Source organism: Budorcas taxicolor, chromosome 3 (genome assembly GCF_023091745.1).
Source record: "Budorcas taxicolor isolate Tak-1 chromosome 3, Takin1.1, whole genome shotgun sequence".
Taxonomy (NCBI): domain Eukaryota; kingdom Metazoa; phylum Chordata; class Mammalia; order Artiodactyla; family Bovidae; genus Budorcas; species Budorcas taxicolor.
The window spans coordinates 112,475,775-112,494,620 of NC_068912.1; the positions used below are offsets into that span (position 1 = coordinate 112,475,775).

The window sequence follows — 18,846 nt, forward strand, 5'->3', positions numbered from 1 at the left end:
ACATCCAGGCTCCGTCCAGCTATTAGGTTTCAACAATGCACATCTGACCAGGCACCCTCAGCCTGGTGTCCCAGCTCCACGCAGCCACGAGGTCCTCCGTGACCCTGCCCCCCAGCATCCCTCCAACCGGAGCCCCTACCACTTCCCATCTCCCGTTTGAAGCCTCAATAGTACCTAAGAAGCTATGGTTCCATCCCACCTGAAGCCATGCTAGTTCAGGCCAGCAGGCCTTTCCCTGGACGTCCCTGCCCCTCCTCCAGGATCCTCTCTCTTGGCTCAGGGGGCATCTTACCCATCATCTTATTGTTGCAGTTACTGACATCTGCCGGTTCAAAGCCAGGGCTCACCCATGGGCCCTGCTCCTCAGAGGTAAGGTGAGGCAGGAAAGGTAAGCCAGGAAGAGGGGGACAGGTAGTGACTGAGGTGAGCTGGTTCTTGGGAAGCTGAGAAAGGGGCTAAGGAATGATCAGTGTCTCCCTGACTGCCTCACATGTGAACAGAATTCCATTCTCCGAAGGTCCCTCACATCTACTATCAAATTCAATAGCATTTCCCAGGTTCATGAACAGCCAAAGTATACGTGGCAGCAAAGTATCAATAGGTGGGCGTTAGAAGGAACCTCCGTCAAAATCCTTTGCAAACCATAGTCCTTGGCTAACATTTAAAAACCCTCCTAAGGAGAAAGCCTGGAGGTCAAAGTGCTGAGAACTAAAAACCATCCTGTGTGAAGCTTTCTGACGGAGCCTGCTGTTGTGGGAGGCAGCATTTAGAAAGCGCCGCACAGGCCTGGGATGAGGTGGCTCAGAGTGAAAGTGCACCACGAGCCTGGAATCAAGTTTCCAAAGTCCCCTCCACGGTGCTCCACACCCACTGACGCCTGTTACTCTCCTCTGCCTCAGCCTTGCCACAAAGCTTCTTCCATGCCAAGAGGGAGGGAGCCAAGGGGCAAACACACAGGGGTGAGAAAGCACTGTCCAGGAAGCCCAGGTTTCTTATGGTCTAACCTACAACCGAGCCAAGTCTAACGGGAAGCAGGGCTGATCTCCCGAGAAAAAGGGAAGTTCTTAAAAACCCAATTTCCTTACCCCAAACAGTATCTCAGTGGAAGAGACGTCCCTTTGACTATATTACTTTTCCCAATCTCAACTCACCTCCATCTCTCACCCATATCACTGTGAAGATGGAAAGTCCTATCAAGTGCTTCAAGAAGAGCTCAGCCTTGCTCAAAGCACATTGCCAGTTCTGAACATCCCCAGTCCTTCAATTGGTTAGGATTCTCTATGTCCATATTTGTTAAAAATTGAATGTGTAGGGCATTTTAACTGAAAACGTGGTCTACAAAGTGCTTTGGCACCTAAGTTACCTGCCCCGATGGGAAAGGGGACTCGGTGTAGCAGTGAGAGCACCTTAGGCCCCAGAGGCAGATGTGGCCGAATCCTGTCTCTGCCATTTTCAGATGTGTGACCCAAGCAAGTCACTCTTCTCTTCTGGGAAATGAGAAATATTAGTACCTCCTGGGGCTGCCGTGAGTAGATGAGAAGATGTATATAAAGTGCTTAGCTCAGAGCCTGCTGAAAAGCTCAGGGAACACTGGCTACTTTTTTGCTACTAGTAATAATGATCTAGGAATGATGTCACAGTTGTTCCTACCCTTTGATAAGCTCACCCCCTGCTCTAGGTTACTGATTCTCAATTATGTCCCCTCTCACTGGAAGGTCTCAAAATTCTCCCAGGTTGTTATGCCCCAGTGGAAAACTGCCATGGGTGAGAATTTGCCGATGTACACCGATGAGGCATGTGTACCCAGGGATGGTGTGAAGGCACAGGAAGGTCTCGAATCACTGCTCAGGGCCACCAGTTTACCTCTAATCCCCTCAGTTACCAGTCTTGCTCCAAGACTGATAAAGCTCTCACATGACAGCAAATGTAAGGACACCCTGAGGATTATGTAGGGATTTTTTTCTGCAGGAGAAAAACACATTATACTTAAAAGAAAGTGCCTTCAAATCTGGATCCTAAGTGTTTGTAATTCACTTCCAAATTACCTCGATGGTACCATGATAACCTCCCTGGGCACACACCAAGCTTAAAAATTGGGACAGTTTCTTTCTAGCATACATCTTAGGATCTTGGAAGATTTCAATATAGGTTTCTCTCTCTTTTGCTGTGGGGGGCAGTGTTTCCTATGAGGCCTTCCCTCCTGCATGGGTTCTTCGGTGGGCACTGAAGTGGGAGCTGTTGTTGAAATCTTTGCCACACTCTGTACACTTGTAGGGTTTCTCCCCGGTGTGGATTCGCTGGTGAATAATGAGACTGGAGCTCTGGTTGAAGCATTTCCCACACTCTCTGCACTTGTAAGGCTTTTCTCCCGTGTGGATCCTCTGGTGGGTAATGAGGTTGGAACGGTCACGGAAGAACTTTCCACACTCGAGGCATTTGTAGGGCTTCTCTCCCGTGTGCACCCTCTGGTGTGTGATGAGCTTGGAACGCTCCCCAAAACATTTCCCACAGTCCATGCACTCGTACGGCTTCTCCCCAGTGTGGGTCCGCTGGTGGTTGGCCAGCGTGGAGCTCTTACTGAAGCTTTTCCCACACTCAGCACACTCATATGGTTTCTCTCCTGTATGGATTCTTTGGTGACTGATGAGGGCAGAGCTTTTAGAGAAACTTCTTCCACATTCAGAACACTGATACAGTTTTTCCCCTGCATGGGTGCTTTGTGGTCCAGGAGAATTCGCATTCTTACTGGCACTGTGAGGTTGTTCAGGATTTGTCCCCTCGGTGGAGTTCCTCCAGTGAGTACTGAAAGATGGGCTCTGGCCAGAGTTTTCCCCAGGCTCACGACAGTGGTCAGGATTTCCTCCCAAGTGGATTCCCTGATGTTTCAGAAGTTCTGAGCTCTGAGTAAAGCTTTCCCAACATTCTTCACATTTATAGGGCTTTACTTTCGTGTGCATTCTCTGGTGGGCGATAAGATTGGAGAGGTCGCTGAAGCTTTTCCCACATTCAAGGCATTCGTAGGGCTTCTCTCCAGTGTGGATTCTCTGATGGGTGTTGAAGTTGGAGCGGTCACTAAAGCTTTTCCCGCACTCGAGGCATTTGTAGGGCTTCTCACCTGTGTGTATCCGCTGGTGGGTGGTTAACTGTGAATTCCGGCTGAAGGTTTTCACGCACATATCACACTTGTAGGGCTTCTCTGCGAGGTACAGGCCTTGGTGGTCGATGAGCTTTTCCAACTCCTCTTCAGAAGAACACTCTTCCCACTGTTCGTGGGATGGATCTCCCCACTGTCCTTTACTTTCATTTTCATTTTCACTGTCTTCCCCCCAATCGTGAGGGTAGCAATCATCCCCAGCACTGCATTTTGATAATGCTCCGGGAAAATCTTCAAAAAGGTCCTGCTCTGAAATCTGGTCTTCATCCTCACACCTCATCTCAAAACCTGGAGAACGGATAGAAATCCGATCATTAGTTAGTGTCTATTTATACATCTGGATCTTGCACCTTGTGAATTTGGCTAACCTGAATCTGTACTTGTGTCTTACATCTCATGTCTTATAAACGTGACCAACATGAAACTGATCAGGTTTTGGTGCACACCTGCATTTCTGACTTGTTAAGCTTAGGAACAAGAGTCTGAGATGTGGTTAACTCCACCCAGGGAACCACTGAGCCCAGCCCAAGCAGCCAGCTGTCAGTCTCCTTAGCCAACCACCCTATTCCACTGCTGAACGAGGAACACCTCCTGCTCCTGGTATATTCAGTCTGGCCTGCGTCACATGAGATTGAAAGAACTGTATAACTGCCCAGATGGATCCAGGTAAAACTCTAGATCAGCTGCTTTTTTCATCTGGGAAATTACACTAAGCCAGAGACTGGATAATCTCAGGAAAACACAAATCCTTTTCTTATTCATTTCCATTCTCTTTTTCAGTTCAAAGAAAAGATAATGAGCCTGGCTCCCACAGTATCCGTGCACTTGCAGATTCTGTGGACAATCTAATTACCAAAAACTTACCAGTGTCTGAGGTTTTAGGACTTGGGGTTGGAGGTCTGATGACATCTTCACCTGCCATCTCGTCCCAAGCCTCCTGGCTGACAACCTGGGTACTGCTCTGATCAGAAGTAGGGAGACCTGCTGCCTCCCTGCTGGTCCCCATGTCTCTAACTGCGGTCCTAGCCCTCATCAGCGAGTCCAGCTCCTCATAGAAGGGGCAGGTCCCAGGTGGGTGGCTGCTCTTGGCTTTTCGGTAGCTTCGAAGGAGGTTTTTGAATCTGTAGCGACACTGCTCCAGGGTCCTCAAGAAGCCCTGTGCACACAGCCGCTCTGCAATGGCCCGGTACACCTGGCTGTTCTGGTGACAGGTGCGAAGCTTCTCAGAGAATGGGGACTCACTGAGAATGGTCAGGAAGGCCTTGGTCTCCTCGTAGCCCCAGTGCACACCTGCTGTCAGGAGTGAAGAGTTCAGAATTGAGAGACTTGATGAGATTTGCCTGGGTCATCAGGGATCAGGGTCACCTGCTCTGCTGAACACCTAGAGCACGGGCACTCTGGAGACTACCCAGGTGCCCAGGGCACCAGCAAACAGTGCACCCCTGTTTCTCGAAAGGCTATGCCAGGGCTTCCCACCCACCTCCTCCTAAGAGAGTCTATTAATACTTAAGTGTCTTGGGACTTCCCTGGCAGTCCAGTAGTTAAGACTCTACACTTCCAACGCAGGGGGTGCAGGTTCAATCCCTGGTCAGGGAACTAAGATCCCACATGCCGTGGGGCATGGCCAGAAGTAAAAAATAAATAAATAATAAATACTTAAGAGTCTTGGCTAAAGGGGAGGACTTAAGGAGCTGTATTATACCAGGTGACCAGTCCCCTGGCTTCAGCTGACTGTATCAAGGAAAGGCCTATAACCAAGATACAGGAGACTCTCTGTATTTCCACATCCATTTAATACATGTCCTCTACTTGCTTTATAAACTTCCTTTTTAACAAACTGAGAATCCCTTCAGATAATGTTGTAAGACAATCTGACTGAGGATGCCCCTTCCTCTTTGGTGGAAGAAGGAAAAGGAGGTGATCCATTTTCAGTGGCTCTGCAGGTAAAGGATGCAGCCAGGGAAGCGACATGGTGGAGGGAAACCCACCTAGGAGTGGAGGCGGGAGCCCTGAGCTCTGGTCCTTGTGTATCTTTAGAGATGACACTTCATAGCCTGGCCTTCTGGGTTTCCACTTTTGCAGTGACTGGGTGTTTTCTCAACATATGCTGTTCAAGTACACACAGTCATGATTTCTGCTACACCAATGAAATACTTCACTCAATATCCTTCTTAACCTAAATTTACTACTTATGAAATCACAGGCTGATGCGTTCATGCACATAAAATTAAAAAGTTCACTCATGTTAACACATGATCATCCCCATACTACTATTAATACCCTCTGAGAAACACTGAATTAGCTCTTTAAGGTCCCTTAAGGTTTTAAGGGTTTGCTTCTTTTCTGCACAGTGAAGGAAACCATCAACAGAATGAAAAGACAACCTACTGAATGGGAGAAAACATCTGCAGACAATATGACCAATACGGGATTAGTAGTGAAGTCGCTCAGTCGTGTCCGACTCTTTGCAACTCCATGGACTGCAGCCCACCAGGCTCCTCAGTCCATGGAATTCTCCAGGCAAGAGTACTGGAGTGGGTTGCCATTTCCTTCCCCAGGGGATCTTCCCAAGCCAGGGATCGAACCCAGGTCTCCCACACTCCAGGCAGACGCTTTAACCTCTGAGCCACCAGGGAAGACTAATGAAGGATTACTATCCAACATATACAAACACCTCGTACATCAATAAAAGCAAGTAACTCAGGTTAAAAAATGAGTAGAAGACTACTGAGCCCGCATGCTGCAACTACGAAAGCCCACGCACCCAGAGTTTGTGCTCTGAGACAAGAGAAGCCGTTGCAATGAGAAGCCCGAGCACCGCAGCTAGAATAGAGCTATCTGCCACAATTAGAGAAAGCCCAGGCACAGCAAGGAAGCCCCGGCGCAGCCAAAACTGATAAATAAGAAAGCAAGAGAAGAACTGAATAGGCATTTTTCTAAAGAAATGCAGATGACCAACACATGAAAAGACACTCAAATATTGCTCATCATCAGGAAAACACAAATCAAAGCAATAAGAGATATCACCTCATACCTGTCAGAATGGCTGGTATCAAAAAGTCTACAAATAACAAACGTTGGTGAGGATGTGAAAAAAAGAGACTCCTTGTACATTGTTAGTGGGAATAATAAACTGATGCAGCCACTGTGGAAAACAGCATGAAGGGGTCTCAAAGAACGAAAAACAGAGCTACCAAGTGACTCAGCAATCCCACTGCTGGGTGTGTTTACCAAAAAACACAAAACACTAATTTGCAAAGATATGTGCACCCCAATGTTCATAACAACACTGTTTACAATTGTGAAGGCATGGAAATGACCTAAGTATTCATCAACAGATGAACGGATAAAGAAGATGTGGTGTGTATATATATATAGATTTATATATAATAGAATACTACTCAGCCATAAAAAAGAACAAAACTTTGCCATTTGCAGCAACGTGGATGGACTTGGGGGACATTATGATAGGTGAAATAAGTCAGACAGAGCAAGATAAATATTGTATAATATCACTTACATGTAGAATCTAAAAAATACAATAGACTAGTGACCATAACAAAAAAGCCAACTCACAGATATAGAGAACAAACTGGCAGTTACCCAGTGGAGAGGGGAAGGGGCAATATAGGGGTAAGAAGCAGAAGGCACAAACTACTGGCTGTAAGACAGGCTCACACTCTTAGGAGTTGTACAACATGGGTAACAGAGCCAATAGTTTTGCAATAACTGTAAATGGAAAGTAACCTTTAAAAACTGTATCCAAAAAAAAAAGTTTTTAAGTGTTTGCTTCTCTAAGGAAACTCAGACAAGGAGAACTGACCACAGGAGAGAGAATCAGAGCTTGAGGTTGACCTTGCTCCAACAGCATCGATCCAGACTGGCAGTCTGTGTCCTGAACTACAGCAGAGGTTTGGTTGGTAGGAGGGTTGGAATCTGAATCCAACTAAGCCCCAAAGTTCTTACCAATACGACTCTGGAGCAGAGCTGGGCCCCCTGGGATCCCGGGCCCCTGGATGGACTCGTTGGTGGCCAGGTCACCGTTATAGTCGTCTGCCGTTTCCTCCGGCTCCCAGCCCCCTTCCTGCTGCTCATCCACCTCCATGTCACTGTCCCCTAGCTGTGGGAGAGCCACAGTCTCTCCTGGGCCGTCCGAGGCTCTGATGGCTGTCCGAGCTCTGACCAGGGCCTCCAATTCCTCATAGAAGGGGCAGGTCCCCGGCGGGTGGCTGCTCTTGGCTTTCCGGTAATTCCGTAGGAGGTTTTTGACCCTGTAGCGACACTGCTCCAGCGTCCGTAGGAAGCCCCGTGCCCTCAGCCGTTCTGCAATGGCTCGGTACACCTGGCGGTTCTGGTGACAAGTCCGGAGCTTTTCAGAAAAAGGAGACTCACTCAAAATCGCCAGGAAAGTCTTGGTCTCCTCGTAGCTCCAGTGCACACCTGACACTTTCACATCCTCCACGGGCACCGGGCATCGTTCTTCCCAGGTCTTGCAGTCCCTCCAGGCCAATGCCTGAGCTGGTTTTGTTTGCTCAGGATCCAAGCTGTAATCTGCAGGGTTCTTTTTTCCAGAATTTACAAGTCTTGGACCCCAAAACTCTGGTCCCTGCTCTTGCTGGGCAATGATGGTTGGTTTTGAAACCAGAACTCCTATACAAAAGGAAGAAGATCCATGATTAAGTAGAAATGATCTGTCAAGCAAAGCATTTTGTCTAAAAAGTTGTTTACACATCATTTGACTCCAAGAAACTGATGAGAAATTTGCATGCTATTCCCTTAAAAGGACTGAAAGGAAAGGGAGAGGTCACTAGAGGTAACCTCCCCAGAAATATACTGACTTGCCCGCTTTGTTTATTCGCTTTTTGGTTGGTGTGATAAAATACATCATACAAAAGAGGGGCTGTTACTGGTCCACAGATGGGCACATACTCTAAATTAAGACCAATCAAAATAAACTTCATGGCTGGAAGGAAGGCTGTGTGTGCACATGTGTGTCTGGTTTGAGTTTCTCTTAGCTAGAAACTTGAGGTCTCAAATGCCACTGGCACCTACCTTTTGCACCTACACAAAATAGCTTTAACACAAAGCTAAGACAAAGGCTGGCGAGGGAGAGAGAAAGAAAACGCCCATGTCTGCTGGGTGGTGTTGCCAAGCCAATCTGTACTGCGGCTGGAGCACGCCCTCCTCTGGACATCCAATACCGTGGATGTCAAAAAACACTTAGCCAGATTTAAAGGACAAGTGTCCCAAGAGCTCCTGACCCCAACAAATAGGAAGCCTTTAATTAAAATAAATATTTGAAGAAAACTAGATGAAAGAGTTTAGAGTGAAAGAGGCTTAAAGATTATCTAGTTCAGCATTTCCCAAAGGTTGTTCTTTGAAGACTATTTTCCCCAGAAATCACTGTAAAAAAAAAAAAAAGAAAAAGGCATGCTTTTCATCATGTGTAAAAAGGACACACTGCCCAGCAGTAGCCAACAGCTCTGAGTGTCTCACTTTACTGCCCAGAGTCAGACTTGGCACCAACTCTCTACCCGATTCTGCTCTCGTGTCTCACTCCCCTCTCACTGATCTTACACTCTACCGGGAAATGTTCATTATGGCTTGACTTCCCGTGAAGACGTGCCTACAGAGAAAGGGTCTGTGCTGGTCATAGGGGCTGCAAGGATTTTGAGCCCTGTGGTATTTCTTTGGCATTGTGATTTAAACGCATCAATCTCCTGGGCTTAGTTCACTTGACTCTGCTATGAGAGATGGGCCCTGTTTGATGCTGAAAAGACTGGGTTTCTTCTTTTCTTTTTAATTTTTTATCTTAAAAAAATAAAAAGCATGAATCCACCACGGGCGTACATGTGTTCCCCATCCTGAACCTTCCTCCCACCTCCCTCCCCATCCCATCTCTCTGGGTCATCCCAGTCGGGTTTCTTCTGGGCCGGCAGGCTGGGCGCAGCCCCAGGATGAGGGTGAGTACTGAGGATATGAGGATAATGAGCCCTGAGCAGGCAGGCTCTTGGCAGCCAGCCTGCCGGCCCAGAAATCCGCTCCCCACACCCTTTCCCTGCGGCCACCATGCTGGCCACAAAGAGCATGTCTTTTCGCCGGGTCTGAAATTCCAGAGACTTCTCAGAGCTAAGAGCCTTAGGGAGTGAGGAAACGCGCCTTGGGAACTGACTACCCAAACCCAACCATATCTTATCCAGAGAGCACAATTTCCTTACCCAGGGACAAGCCGTTCCCACAGTTGTCTCCTGGGGGGTCCATGCAGAATTCCTTCTCGGCGTGTCTGTCGGGGCCCAGGGCTTCCTGTGGAACATACAACAGAGGACCTCAAATGTCACCGACCTTTGAAAACAGCCTGGGAATCCTGCCAGGCCCCAGGAAGGATAATGGACACAGCAATAGCCTGTGTGAGGCCAGTCAGCAACCTCAGCTCGACCCAAGAGAAGAGGCCCAATACACAGGGCAGGAGGGGCAGAGGACTAGCACCCTGCACCCGACGGCAGGCCACAAAGAAAGGAGAGGAGCTGGGGTCAGGGCACAGGAGAATCATGACGGGAAAGGAGGAGCAAAGGGTAGCTTACCTGAGACTCTGCGGTCACCTCCCAATCTCCGATGCTCCCCGTCTTTGGGAGAGCAGGGACTCGGGGAGTGAGGACAGCTGAGAAGGAGAAAGCATCTCTGAAACCCAAGTTCTGGTTCCCAAAAAAATCACCTCGCTGCCAGGTCTGGCTTTCCTAAAGCCCTGCTTGGATCACACTGAGACTTCCACTGTAGCTACTGTGGATTCCTGCTTTCACTTTCCTTTGAGAGTTTCTGGCTGCTAAGCTGCCCTAGGAGAGATGTCAGCCCTGAACTCCTATGCTCATCAAACTGCCTCAGGCCCAGCCTGAGCCTGCTACAGGACTCAGCGACAGTGAGGCCTGCTAACACCAGTGGGAGTTTCATCTTATCACTTCACAGGGTGTCCATTGGACACGATTCTATCCCTTGCACTGAATTCTGCACATCCCTCCTGAGGCATTCTACCTTACCCCCACCCCTAAGCCCTCTTCTCTGATATTCCCTGACTCTTGGTACTCACCACTCTCCTTCAAAGGCTGTGGCACCATCTTGGTGTCTAGATACTTGGGAAGGTCAGGACACAAGTTCTTCACCCACTGCTTCTGGGACTGTCCCTCGGGCCCGCAGCCCTGAGATTCCTTCGTTGTCTTTAAGGACCTTGTATCTTCTGCACGCAGCTCCAGTTCCTACACAGAGATGGCCAAAATTCCCAATCATAAGTTCAATAACTGGTAGGGTAGGGCATGTTCTTTACAGTTACAACTGTGCTTCAGACGTTAACAGGCTCTTAAAAAAAAAAAAAAACAAACATGGCTTAAAGTATGACAAAGTCATCAGACTGACTTCAGTAAACAATCCAGCATTTATACCACCAAAGTGGGACTGTCTGCTCAACTTTTTCCATAGGTACTTTCAACACTCACATGGTTCAAAAACAGAAAACACACAGAGATATAATTAGTGAAAATACCCCAAACTCCACCTGTCTCCATTCCACCGGTCCGGTATATTCCCCAACTCCTCACCACAGGTAACCACTGTTTTTCTGCAGCCTTTCAGAGTTTCTTTATTTTTTCCCCATTTTGACATTAAAGATAGCAACTATTATTATACAATGCCTTGACCCTTATTTTTTTTTATCCAAGATAATATTCACCTTTATCAAACTTTATTAATCAGTTTGCCAAAAACTCACTCCAAAAAACCTTTTGGCCAATCTGAAAACTCAAATACACTCTCACAGAGAGGAATTTCATCTCTGAGCAAATATATTAGGATGGGTTGTGATCATCAAAAGCCATTCCCAATGAGGAGACCCACCAATGTTCTGTGACATTTTTAGACAGAAAACACCTGCTTGTCAATGTTTTAAGAAAACAGTAACTTTGTGTTCAAGATAAAAATAACTTTGTTATAGTTACAATCTTATAATCCACAGAAGTACTAGGGACTGCTGCTGCTGCTGCGTCACTTCAGTCGTGTCTGGCTCTGTGCGACCCCATACACAGCAGCCCACCAGGCTCCCCTGTCCCTGGGATTCTCCAGGCAAGAACACTGGAGTGGGGTGCCATTTCCTTCTCCAATGCATGAAAGTGAAAAGTGAAAGAGAAGTCGCTCAGTCGTGTCCGACTCTTAGCGACCCCATGGACTGCAGCCCACCAGGCTCCTCCGCCCATGGGATTTTCCAAGCAAAAGTACTGGAGTGGGGTGCCATTACCCAACAATAATTTTAGAAAGCAGCAGACTCAAGTGCCTATGGGGAGGCAAAAAATCAGGAGAATATTGATTGGGGTAAGGGTGAATTAAGAATTCACCAAATATGGGTCACAGATGCAATGGAATCCTACTCGGTCATAAAAAAAAGAACAAAAGAATGCCATCTGCAGCAACATGGATGCACCCAGATATTATCACACTAAGTGAAGCTAAGCCAGAAAGGGAAAAACATATACCACACAGTATCACTTATGTGTGGAATCCAACACATGACACGAATGAACCTATCTGTAAAACAGAAAGATGTACAAAAACAAAATTAGCGCAGCAAGGTTACTTTGAGATGAAGGTTTTGGTTGGCGGGCTCAGGCCATAGTGGCCTGAAGGACTTGTTCTACAAGTACCACCTTCGAAGGATTCAAAATTTGTGTCATAGTAAAATTATAAATTATTTTCATGGGCTTTCAGAGTCTCTTGTAAATTGTTGAAACTGTGAATGTTAAATCCACAATACTTTCACATCCCTTATCTCAGCTCTACCCTTTCTATAAATCTGGACAGGTTACTTACCTGAGTCTGTTGAACTATTTGAAAATGGCCATGTCAGCAGTACCTACCTTATGGGGTACCTTACTGGGCAGCTGGGTTGATTAGATAAGGAATACACACAGGAAGCTTAGAAGAGTGTCTGAGGCCCAGTGAATGCTCAATAAATGTCAGTTAATATTTCATTTGAGCCTCATGACTCAGAGGTATTTCAATTCCTGTGGTTTGCAGGTACGACATCTGCTATATAGTAGAAAAAACAATCAACTTGGAACCTCAGGACCTGGGTTCAGGCTCTGGTTTATACTGACTGAGCCTCGTGAGCCTTGACTTCGGAGGCCTTGTTTAATCCATAAGATAAGGACAATGATGCTATTTCTGTCTACCTACATTCCTGCTGTAAACTAAAGAGATCACATACTTTAAAAAGATTCTAAGTATAAAACACAATACAAATTAATGTACTGTGACTATGGTGCTGGGAGGCAGCTTAGAGCAATGGTTACAGATGCTGAGTATGGAATCAGACTGCCTGAATTCAAATCCTGCCTCTCTAGAGGCCACTGACCTTGATCCAATGACCTTTCTTCATTTTCCTCATGGGTAAAACTAGGATAAACAGTACTGGCATCATTTAACTGCTGAAGGATGAAATAAGCAGATACATGGAAAGCACTTAGAACAGTGTCCAGGATATAGCAGTGTTCAGTACACATCAGATGACTGGTAACATTTTACTGTGGTTTTGGCCATTATCCACCTGGTAGCAGCCCCACTGCCTCCCAGGCCTGCTCCTAGGAGAGCAGGCTCTTTGACTCACCCGCTGCCCCATGGCCTGGGCCTCTCGGTGCCAGTCCTCCACGAGGGCCACCGCCTCCTCACCGCTCTCGGGGTGGCGGGCCTGGACCCAGGCCTGGACCTCCCGGGGCAAGATGGTCAGGAACTGCTCCAGCACCAGCAGCTCCAGGATCTGCTCTTTGAGGCGGATCTCCGGCCTCAGCCAATGACAGCAGAGCGCCCAGAGCTGGCTGAAGGCCTCGTGGGGCCCTGCCGCCTCCCTGTACTGGAACTGCCTGAAGCGCTGGCGGGAAGCCTCGGGGCCGGGGACGGGATCGTGGTCTTTCTTGGGCTGCGAGACTGACGTCCAGGAGTCCTCCTCCAGCTTTACAATCACAAATTCTTCAGGCTCCTGTTGCGGGGAGGCCCGGGCTTCTAAGGCTACGGCCATGGTCTCTCCTGGACGTCTCCCCTCAGCTGGGCTCTCCATGTCCAGCGTCTTCCTGCATCTGCAGTGTGTCCTCGAGGGGCTCTCGGGAGAGGAAAGGCTCCCCCTGCTCTGAAGGCACAAAGACGAGGGACAGTATGAACAAGAGAACTAGGAGCCTCAGCTTCCCCCCTCCCCGCCTCCACAAAACCTTCCACTGCTTTGCATGGGGCGGGGCTACTAAGAGATGCCCTCTCCCAAAGCAGGAAGTTAGCCCACAGTCTGCCCCCGAAACCAGCAGCCAGCAACCTCAGAGGAAGACCACACAGTACAAAATCCTCTGGGACACCCTAAATGTCTTAGCTGGGCATCCAGGCTGGCGTGCTTGGTCCCCACCCAGCCTTCCTCCCGCCACACATGTCCCAAGTCCAGCCTCACCTCCAGCTAGGTTCCAAATGTCACCCCCCCTCCGTAAGGTCTTTCTTCCTGGGCTATAAGCTTTCCTCTCTCGGTGCTCTCTTTGCAAAATCCCTCACTCTACTCTCCCCCTTGGTCATCCCACGCATTTGCCATTTTTCACCACCTCTAAACTGATGACTCCCAAAACTCCAGCCAGGACCTGTCTCCAGACCCCAAAGTCCAACCACCTACAAGGCATTCCCATCTGACTCTCATAAGCACCTCCAACTCAAATTTAGTCAAAAACTAAATTCATCATTTTCCCCTGCAAACCTGTTCCCTTCTGGAACTCTATCGAGCAAAGGCACCACCTTTCAATAAGGTACCCATGCCAGAAACGTGGTTATCATCTTTTTCCAAGATCCCCCACATCCATTCATTACCAAGCTGGGTCTACTTGGCGCTCTCAGCCCTTCCACACAGACAGTGAGTGGCTAGGAAGAGGACTCATGGCCACCTGGCAGCCTCCTGCTTGCCCTTCAGCTACAAACTCAAACTCCCCTCATCTGTTAAGAGTTTCTTGACACATTCTTGTCATGCCCAGCCTCCTTCCCTGCTCTCCAAAACTCAACTCCCCTCATCCTGGGTTCCCAAAGCACTTGGCAAGCACTTCTAACACAGGTGTTACCTGACACTATTGTAGTTACCTGTTCTTACGTCTGACAGTCCCATCTGACTGTACTGCTAGGGCCACTACTGCACCTTACCATTTCTGTATCCACAGTGCCCAACCTAGCATCTGATAAACAGGACCACTGGAAGCTTTGCCTTTTATGAAAATGGTAAATCAAGTACACCAAAACCTAATGGGCGATGGAAGGTACATAATTTATATTGAGCTAAAGGATTAACCTTTCATGAAATTTCTCTTTTAAACTTTTTTTTTAATATGGTCCATTTTTATAGTCTTTTATTGAATTTGTTACTATATTGTTCCTGTTTTAAGTTTTTGTTTTTTGGGTGTTTTTTTTTTTTTTGGTTGTGAGGCATGTGGGATCTCAGCTCCCTGACCAGGGATTGAACTCACAATCCCTGCATTGGAAGATGAAGTCCCAACCACTGGACCGCCAGGGAAGTCACTAAATTTCTTTTTAAACCACAGCCTTAAACATGCACTAGTCCAAACACATTTGCATCACTGTCTCACACGAAGCCTAACTCACTAAGTCGTATGTAGAGTCCCACTACAAACCCTGCACTATATTGAGTCACCAACCGTGACTATGACAGTCTCCACCTTCATCAAAGTTACTATCTACTGAAAGAGAGAGTTGATAAGCAAGCAAAGCATATGCTCCTGCACAGAGCAAACATTAACAAAAACATGCACTTAGTAGTCCCACAAGACCCAGAGTCTGATAATATGTATTTTCCTTCTGCGAAGATTTTAAAGTTGCAAAGGTTAGTTTTGGACAAAATCTGAAAGATTTTTCTTCTACTCTCTTATCTGCTACTCTCTTGGATATGACATGGAGAAGGCAGTGGCGCCCCACTCCAGTACTCTTGCCTGGAAAATCCCATGGACGGAGGAGCCTGGTAGGCTGCAGTCCATGGGGTCGCTAAGAGTCGGACACGGCTGAGCGCCTTCACTTTCACTTTTCACTTTCATGCATTGGAGAAGGAAATGGCAACCCACTCCAGTGTTCTTGCCTGGAGAATCCCAGGGATGGGGGAGCCTGGTGGGAGGCCGTCTATGGGGTCACACAGAGTCGGACATGACTCAAGTGACTTAGCAGCAGCGGCAACTTAGATATGAAGAGCAGTCTAGCCACAGAGGGAGGTCAATACAGTCAGGAAAGCAGCCTTCCTGCAGAGTGAACAGAGGGAAAATGGACACGGGCCCTCCTCAGTCCTGAGACTACCAGAAATAGCGGGGGCTCACAGGGGTCAGCGACCTCAAAAAGCATCCATTTTCTGAGTGCCCTTGGGGTGCCAGGCTTGGTGCAAAGTGTTCTACATTCAAGATCTCACTGAATCTTCCAGGCAAGCAGCTGAAGGGTCATTAACGTTGAGTTGCCTTATACTGATCTGTAAGTTACACACTTACAAACACCAGAAAGAGAATGAAAGGACATAATTTAAAGCACGCAACCAGTTCCATTCACTATGTGTCTATTCCAGAGCACGTGGTGATGATCCTCATGACACTGTTGGTCCCCAGGGTGGTTGAGCTGCCCCAAGCCTCCCTCTCCACTGACAGTGAGTAGAGTGTCTTTCATACAGTGTGGTCCCTAAACACAAGCTAACTCTTTCATCTAACGTTCAACCAAGAAAACCTGGCTGTGATATTAGCTTACTGAGAGACAGCATGTTGGCTACGAAATGGCTCCCTGCCAAAAAGGATTTTCAAGTTGACTGTGATTTTTGGCTAAATATGATTTTCACCTTCTGTGCTGACTTTACTATATAGTTATCCTTGTAACGTATGATTTCACTACATCCCCAATTCACATATAAGGAACTGAGCTTCTGTGAAGATTTGTGTGAGGTTCCACAACCAGCAAGTGGCAGAGTTGAGATCTGAGCCCACGTTCATTTTCTCCAGTCACTTCTCCTAACCATTGCACAGCTTAGCCAGTCATCCAGACCCCTGAGAAGATGGTATGGAGAGTGGAGAGAGCATGAAGACAGGAGTGAGCAGATCGGGGTACCAGCTCCACTCCTGCCTTTTACCAGCTGCGTGATGTGGGCAGGTCACATGGCCTTGGCAGTCACCTAGCCAGACTGCAGTAGCCAGACTCATCAGGTGCCCCAGGCTCCCCACCTAGTAAGAGGGTGCATAGCAAAGGACAGGAAGACTAGAACCAGTGGCTGCAAATGTAAATGGCACGGGGTCAGGCAATGTAAATGAGTACACGGATGGAGCAGGGACTCGGCCAGCTACAGAGCACCAGAACACAACTGGCCCCGTGTTCACAGGCCTTCCAGCTTTTCTCAGAGGAGCCAGAACTCTGGATTCCTAAATGCTGGCAACCAACTCAAAACTGTTTCAAACACTATGAGGATTAACTAGAGCGCGATGGTAGGCTTCATTCAGCATGGGCTGTTACCCTGCCACCTTTCAGCTAAATGATCTCAAAGGTCTCTTCCAATAGCCAGGAAGATTTAGAAAGGGTACAGAGTCCCTCAGCAATGAAGGATGTGTCATCAGAGCCAGGCTCCCTTTATAAACCCAGGGGAGCAGGGAGGCATCCCAGCTCCCCGAGTGTGCACGCAGACATGGGGAGTGGCGTCATCCCAGTGAATGGCGGGCTGCAAGAGAAGATGTGCCCCAGTCTCCTGGGAAAGGTCAAGACTAGTCTGTGACCTCCAAAGAGAAAGAAACTGGGAGTTCCCGAAGTCTATCAAGCTCACTTGGCTGATTGTCCAGGCTACTGCTTAGAGCAGCCCGAGCTTACACGTAAGGACTTAAACCAGGGACAGCAAACAGGTTTCATTTAAAGCACCAACTACAGTCAACTGTGCTAAGGACTCTGCACCCCATGTGAACATGTCCTGTGAGCAATGAGTTGTGACGGCCAGATACAGGAGGTGGAGAAGGAACACATATTCTTTGCATTTGCCGCCTCTGGTTTAAAGTCCCACAGGCACTGAATCAGCTGCCAGCAAAGACAACCCTGACAGAAGACTGAAGCGCACAGCCCCTGGGAATTCACCAGAAGCAGCAGTCTTCAAGCCTGGTACAGCAGTGCTCACCCTGGAGTCTTTATTCACATACTCATCAAGCATTTACTGATTTGCTTGATTTACATTAAGTACTTACTACTCTGGGCTGGGCAATGGGGAAATGGAGGCGATGCAGAAGCTGTTCCTGTCCTGAAGATACTCACAGTATAGTGGAAGCAACAACAGCAACAGAAAACTCACAGATAATTATTATCAAATGCGGTAAATGCAATAAAAGAGGTCTGTGGGAGCTGGCGTGAAGGGGTGACTTAAATGAAGAAAGTAACATTTGATTTGGTTCTAGAAAAAAAAAAAAAGACTGAGTCTCTGAGCAGAGATTGGGGGGAATGTGTATTCTCAGCAGAGAGAACAGCATGTATAATGGTGGAAAATCAAACAGCCTCCCCAAGATATGGTGATAACCATGCCAGCACGAAGACTAGGATGGAAAGGGAGTTCATGAAGGGTCTTGAACGTCAGGCTAAATTATCTGGACTTAATTCCATAGGTGATGGGAGTTAATGAAGGTTTTTAAGTAGAAAGCCTAATCTGACTTGTGGGTTCAACAGATCACAGCAGCTACAACATGTCTGTCCAACCTGTGACGGTGACAAAGTGTAGGTTTCAACAAAATCCCTGACAAGGAAATACTCAAGATACATTCAGGAAATTAAAAGATCTGAAGATCCCTGGATGTGGAAAAACGCAAGGGGAATCAGAGGGCACCTGGGTAAAGAGGATGCTGGTACATTCACTTCCATCAGGCAGAAGGAAAGCGGTGCAGGTTGAGCGCAGAGCACAAGAGCCATCTCCACCCTCTGGGTTCCAGAGGTCATGACCATCAGAGAAAGTGTATGGGGGTATCAAATGTTTAGATGAACAGGTAGAGGCTCGAACACTATCTTTAAGGTCAAGCTTCAAGCTCAGGCCCTTTTCCCTCACTTCTTGCCAGGGCTCCAGAACCCTCTCTTCTTCCCTATGAGGTCTCTAGATCCTTCCACCTTCAGAACCTCTCCCGACTCCTCACCTACAGAGCTTTCTAAGAATCTCCTCACTGCCAGGGCCTTCTACCTCCCTCCTTATCCCCGACCCCTCTATGACCCTCTCCATCTCCGGACGCTTCATCCTCTGACCGCCCCTCACCCCCCCACCCCACATAAAAGCTTCTTTCTCCCGTCTCACCTTTCCCCGACCCCCTGTGATAACCACCACGTCCTAAGTCTCCTCCAGCCCAGAGCCTTGAGTCTCAGCTGCCCCCGCCCAGCCACCCGGACTCACCCACCGAGACACCCACTTCACAACAGGGCGGAAGTGCTCCAGGACTCGCGCAGAGAATGCTGGGACGCGGAGTCCGAACAGCGCCACCCTGAGAATGGCGCATCTGTGACTACAACTCCCAGAAGGAACCGCGCGAGCGCCAGAGTGTGGCCCCGCCCCCTCTTCGCTTGCGGTCTTGCAGGTGTCGTCAGCCAATAGATGCACCACCAGAAGAGATTATTACGCACGGGGGCGGGGCCTGTTGTGATCCCGCTCCTTTCCA

General features: G+C 48.1%; 1 protein-coding gene across 1 annotated transcript; it reads right to left on the reverse strand.

The window, feature by feature from the left end:
• Window positions 1–2,048: 2,048 nt before the first annotated feature.
• On the reverse strand, window positions 2,049–18,612 carry ZSCAN20 (zinc finger and SCAN domain containing 20). Its single transcript, XM_052637515.1, has 8 exons — window positions 18,585–18,612; window positions 12,798–13,313; window positions 10,236–10,401; window positions 9,736–9,812; window positions 9,373–9,457; window positions 7,121–7,804; window positions 4,019–4,447; window positions 2,049–3,442 (listed from the first exon to the last, which is right to left on the reverse strand). The coding sequence occupies exons 2-8, from the start codon at window positions 13,242–13,244 to the stop codon at window positions 2,184–2,186; spliced, it is 3,147 nt and encodes a 1,048-aa protein (XP_052493475.1). The 5' UTR covers window positions 13,245–13,313; window positions 18,585–18,612; the 3' UTR covers window positions 2,049–2,183.
• Window positions 18,613–18,846: the final 234 nt, after the last annotated feature.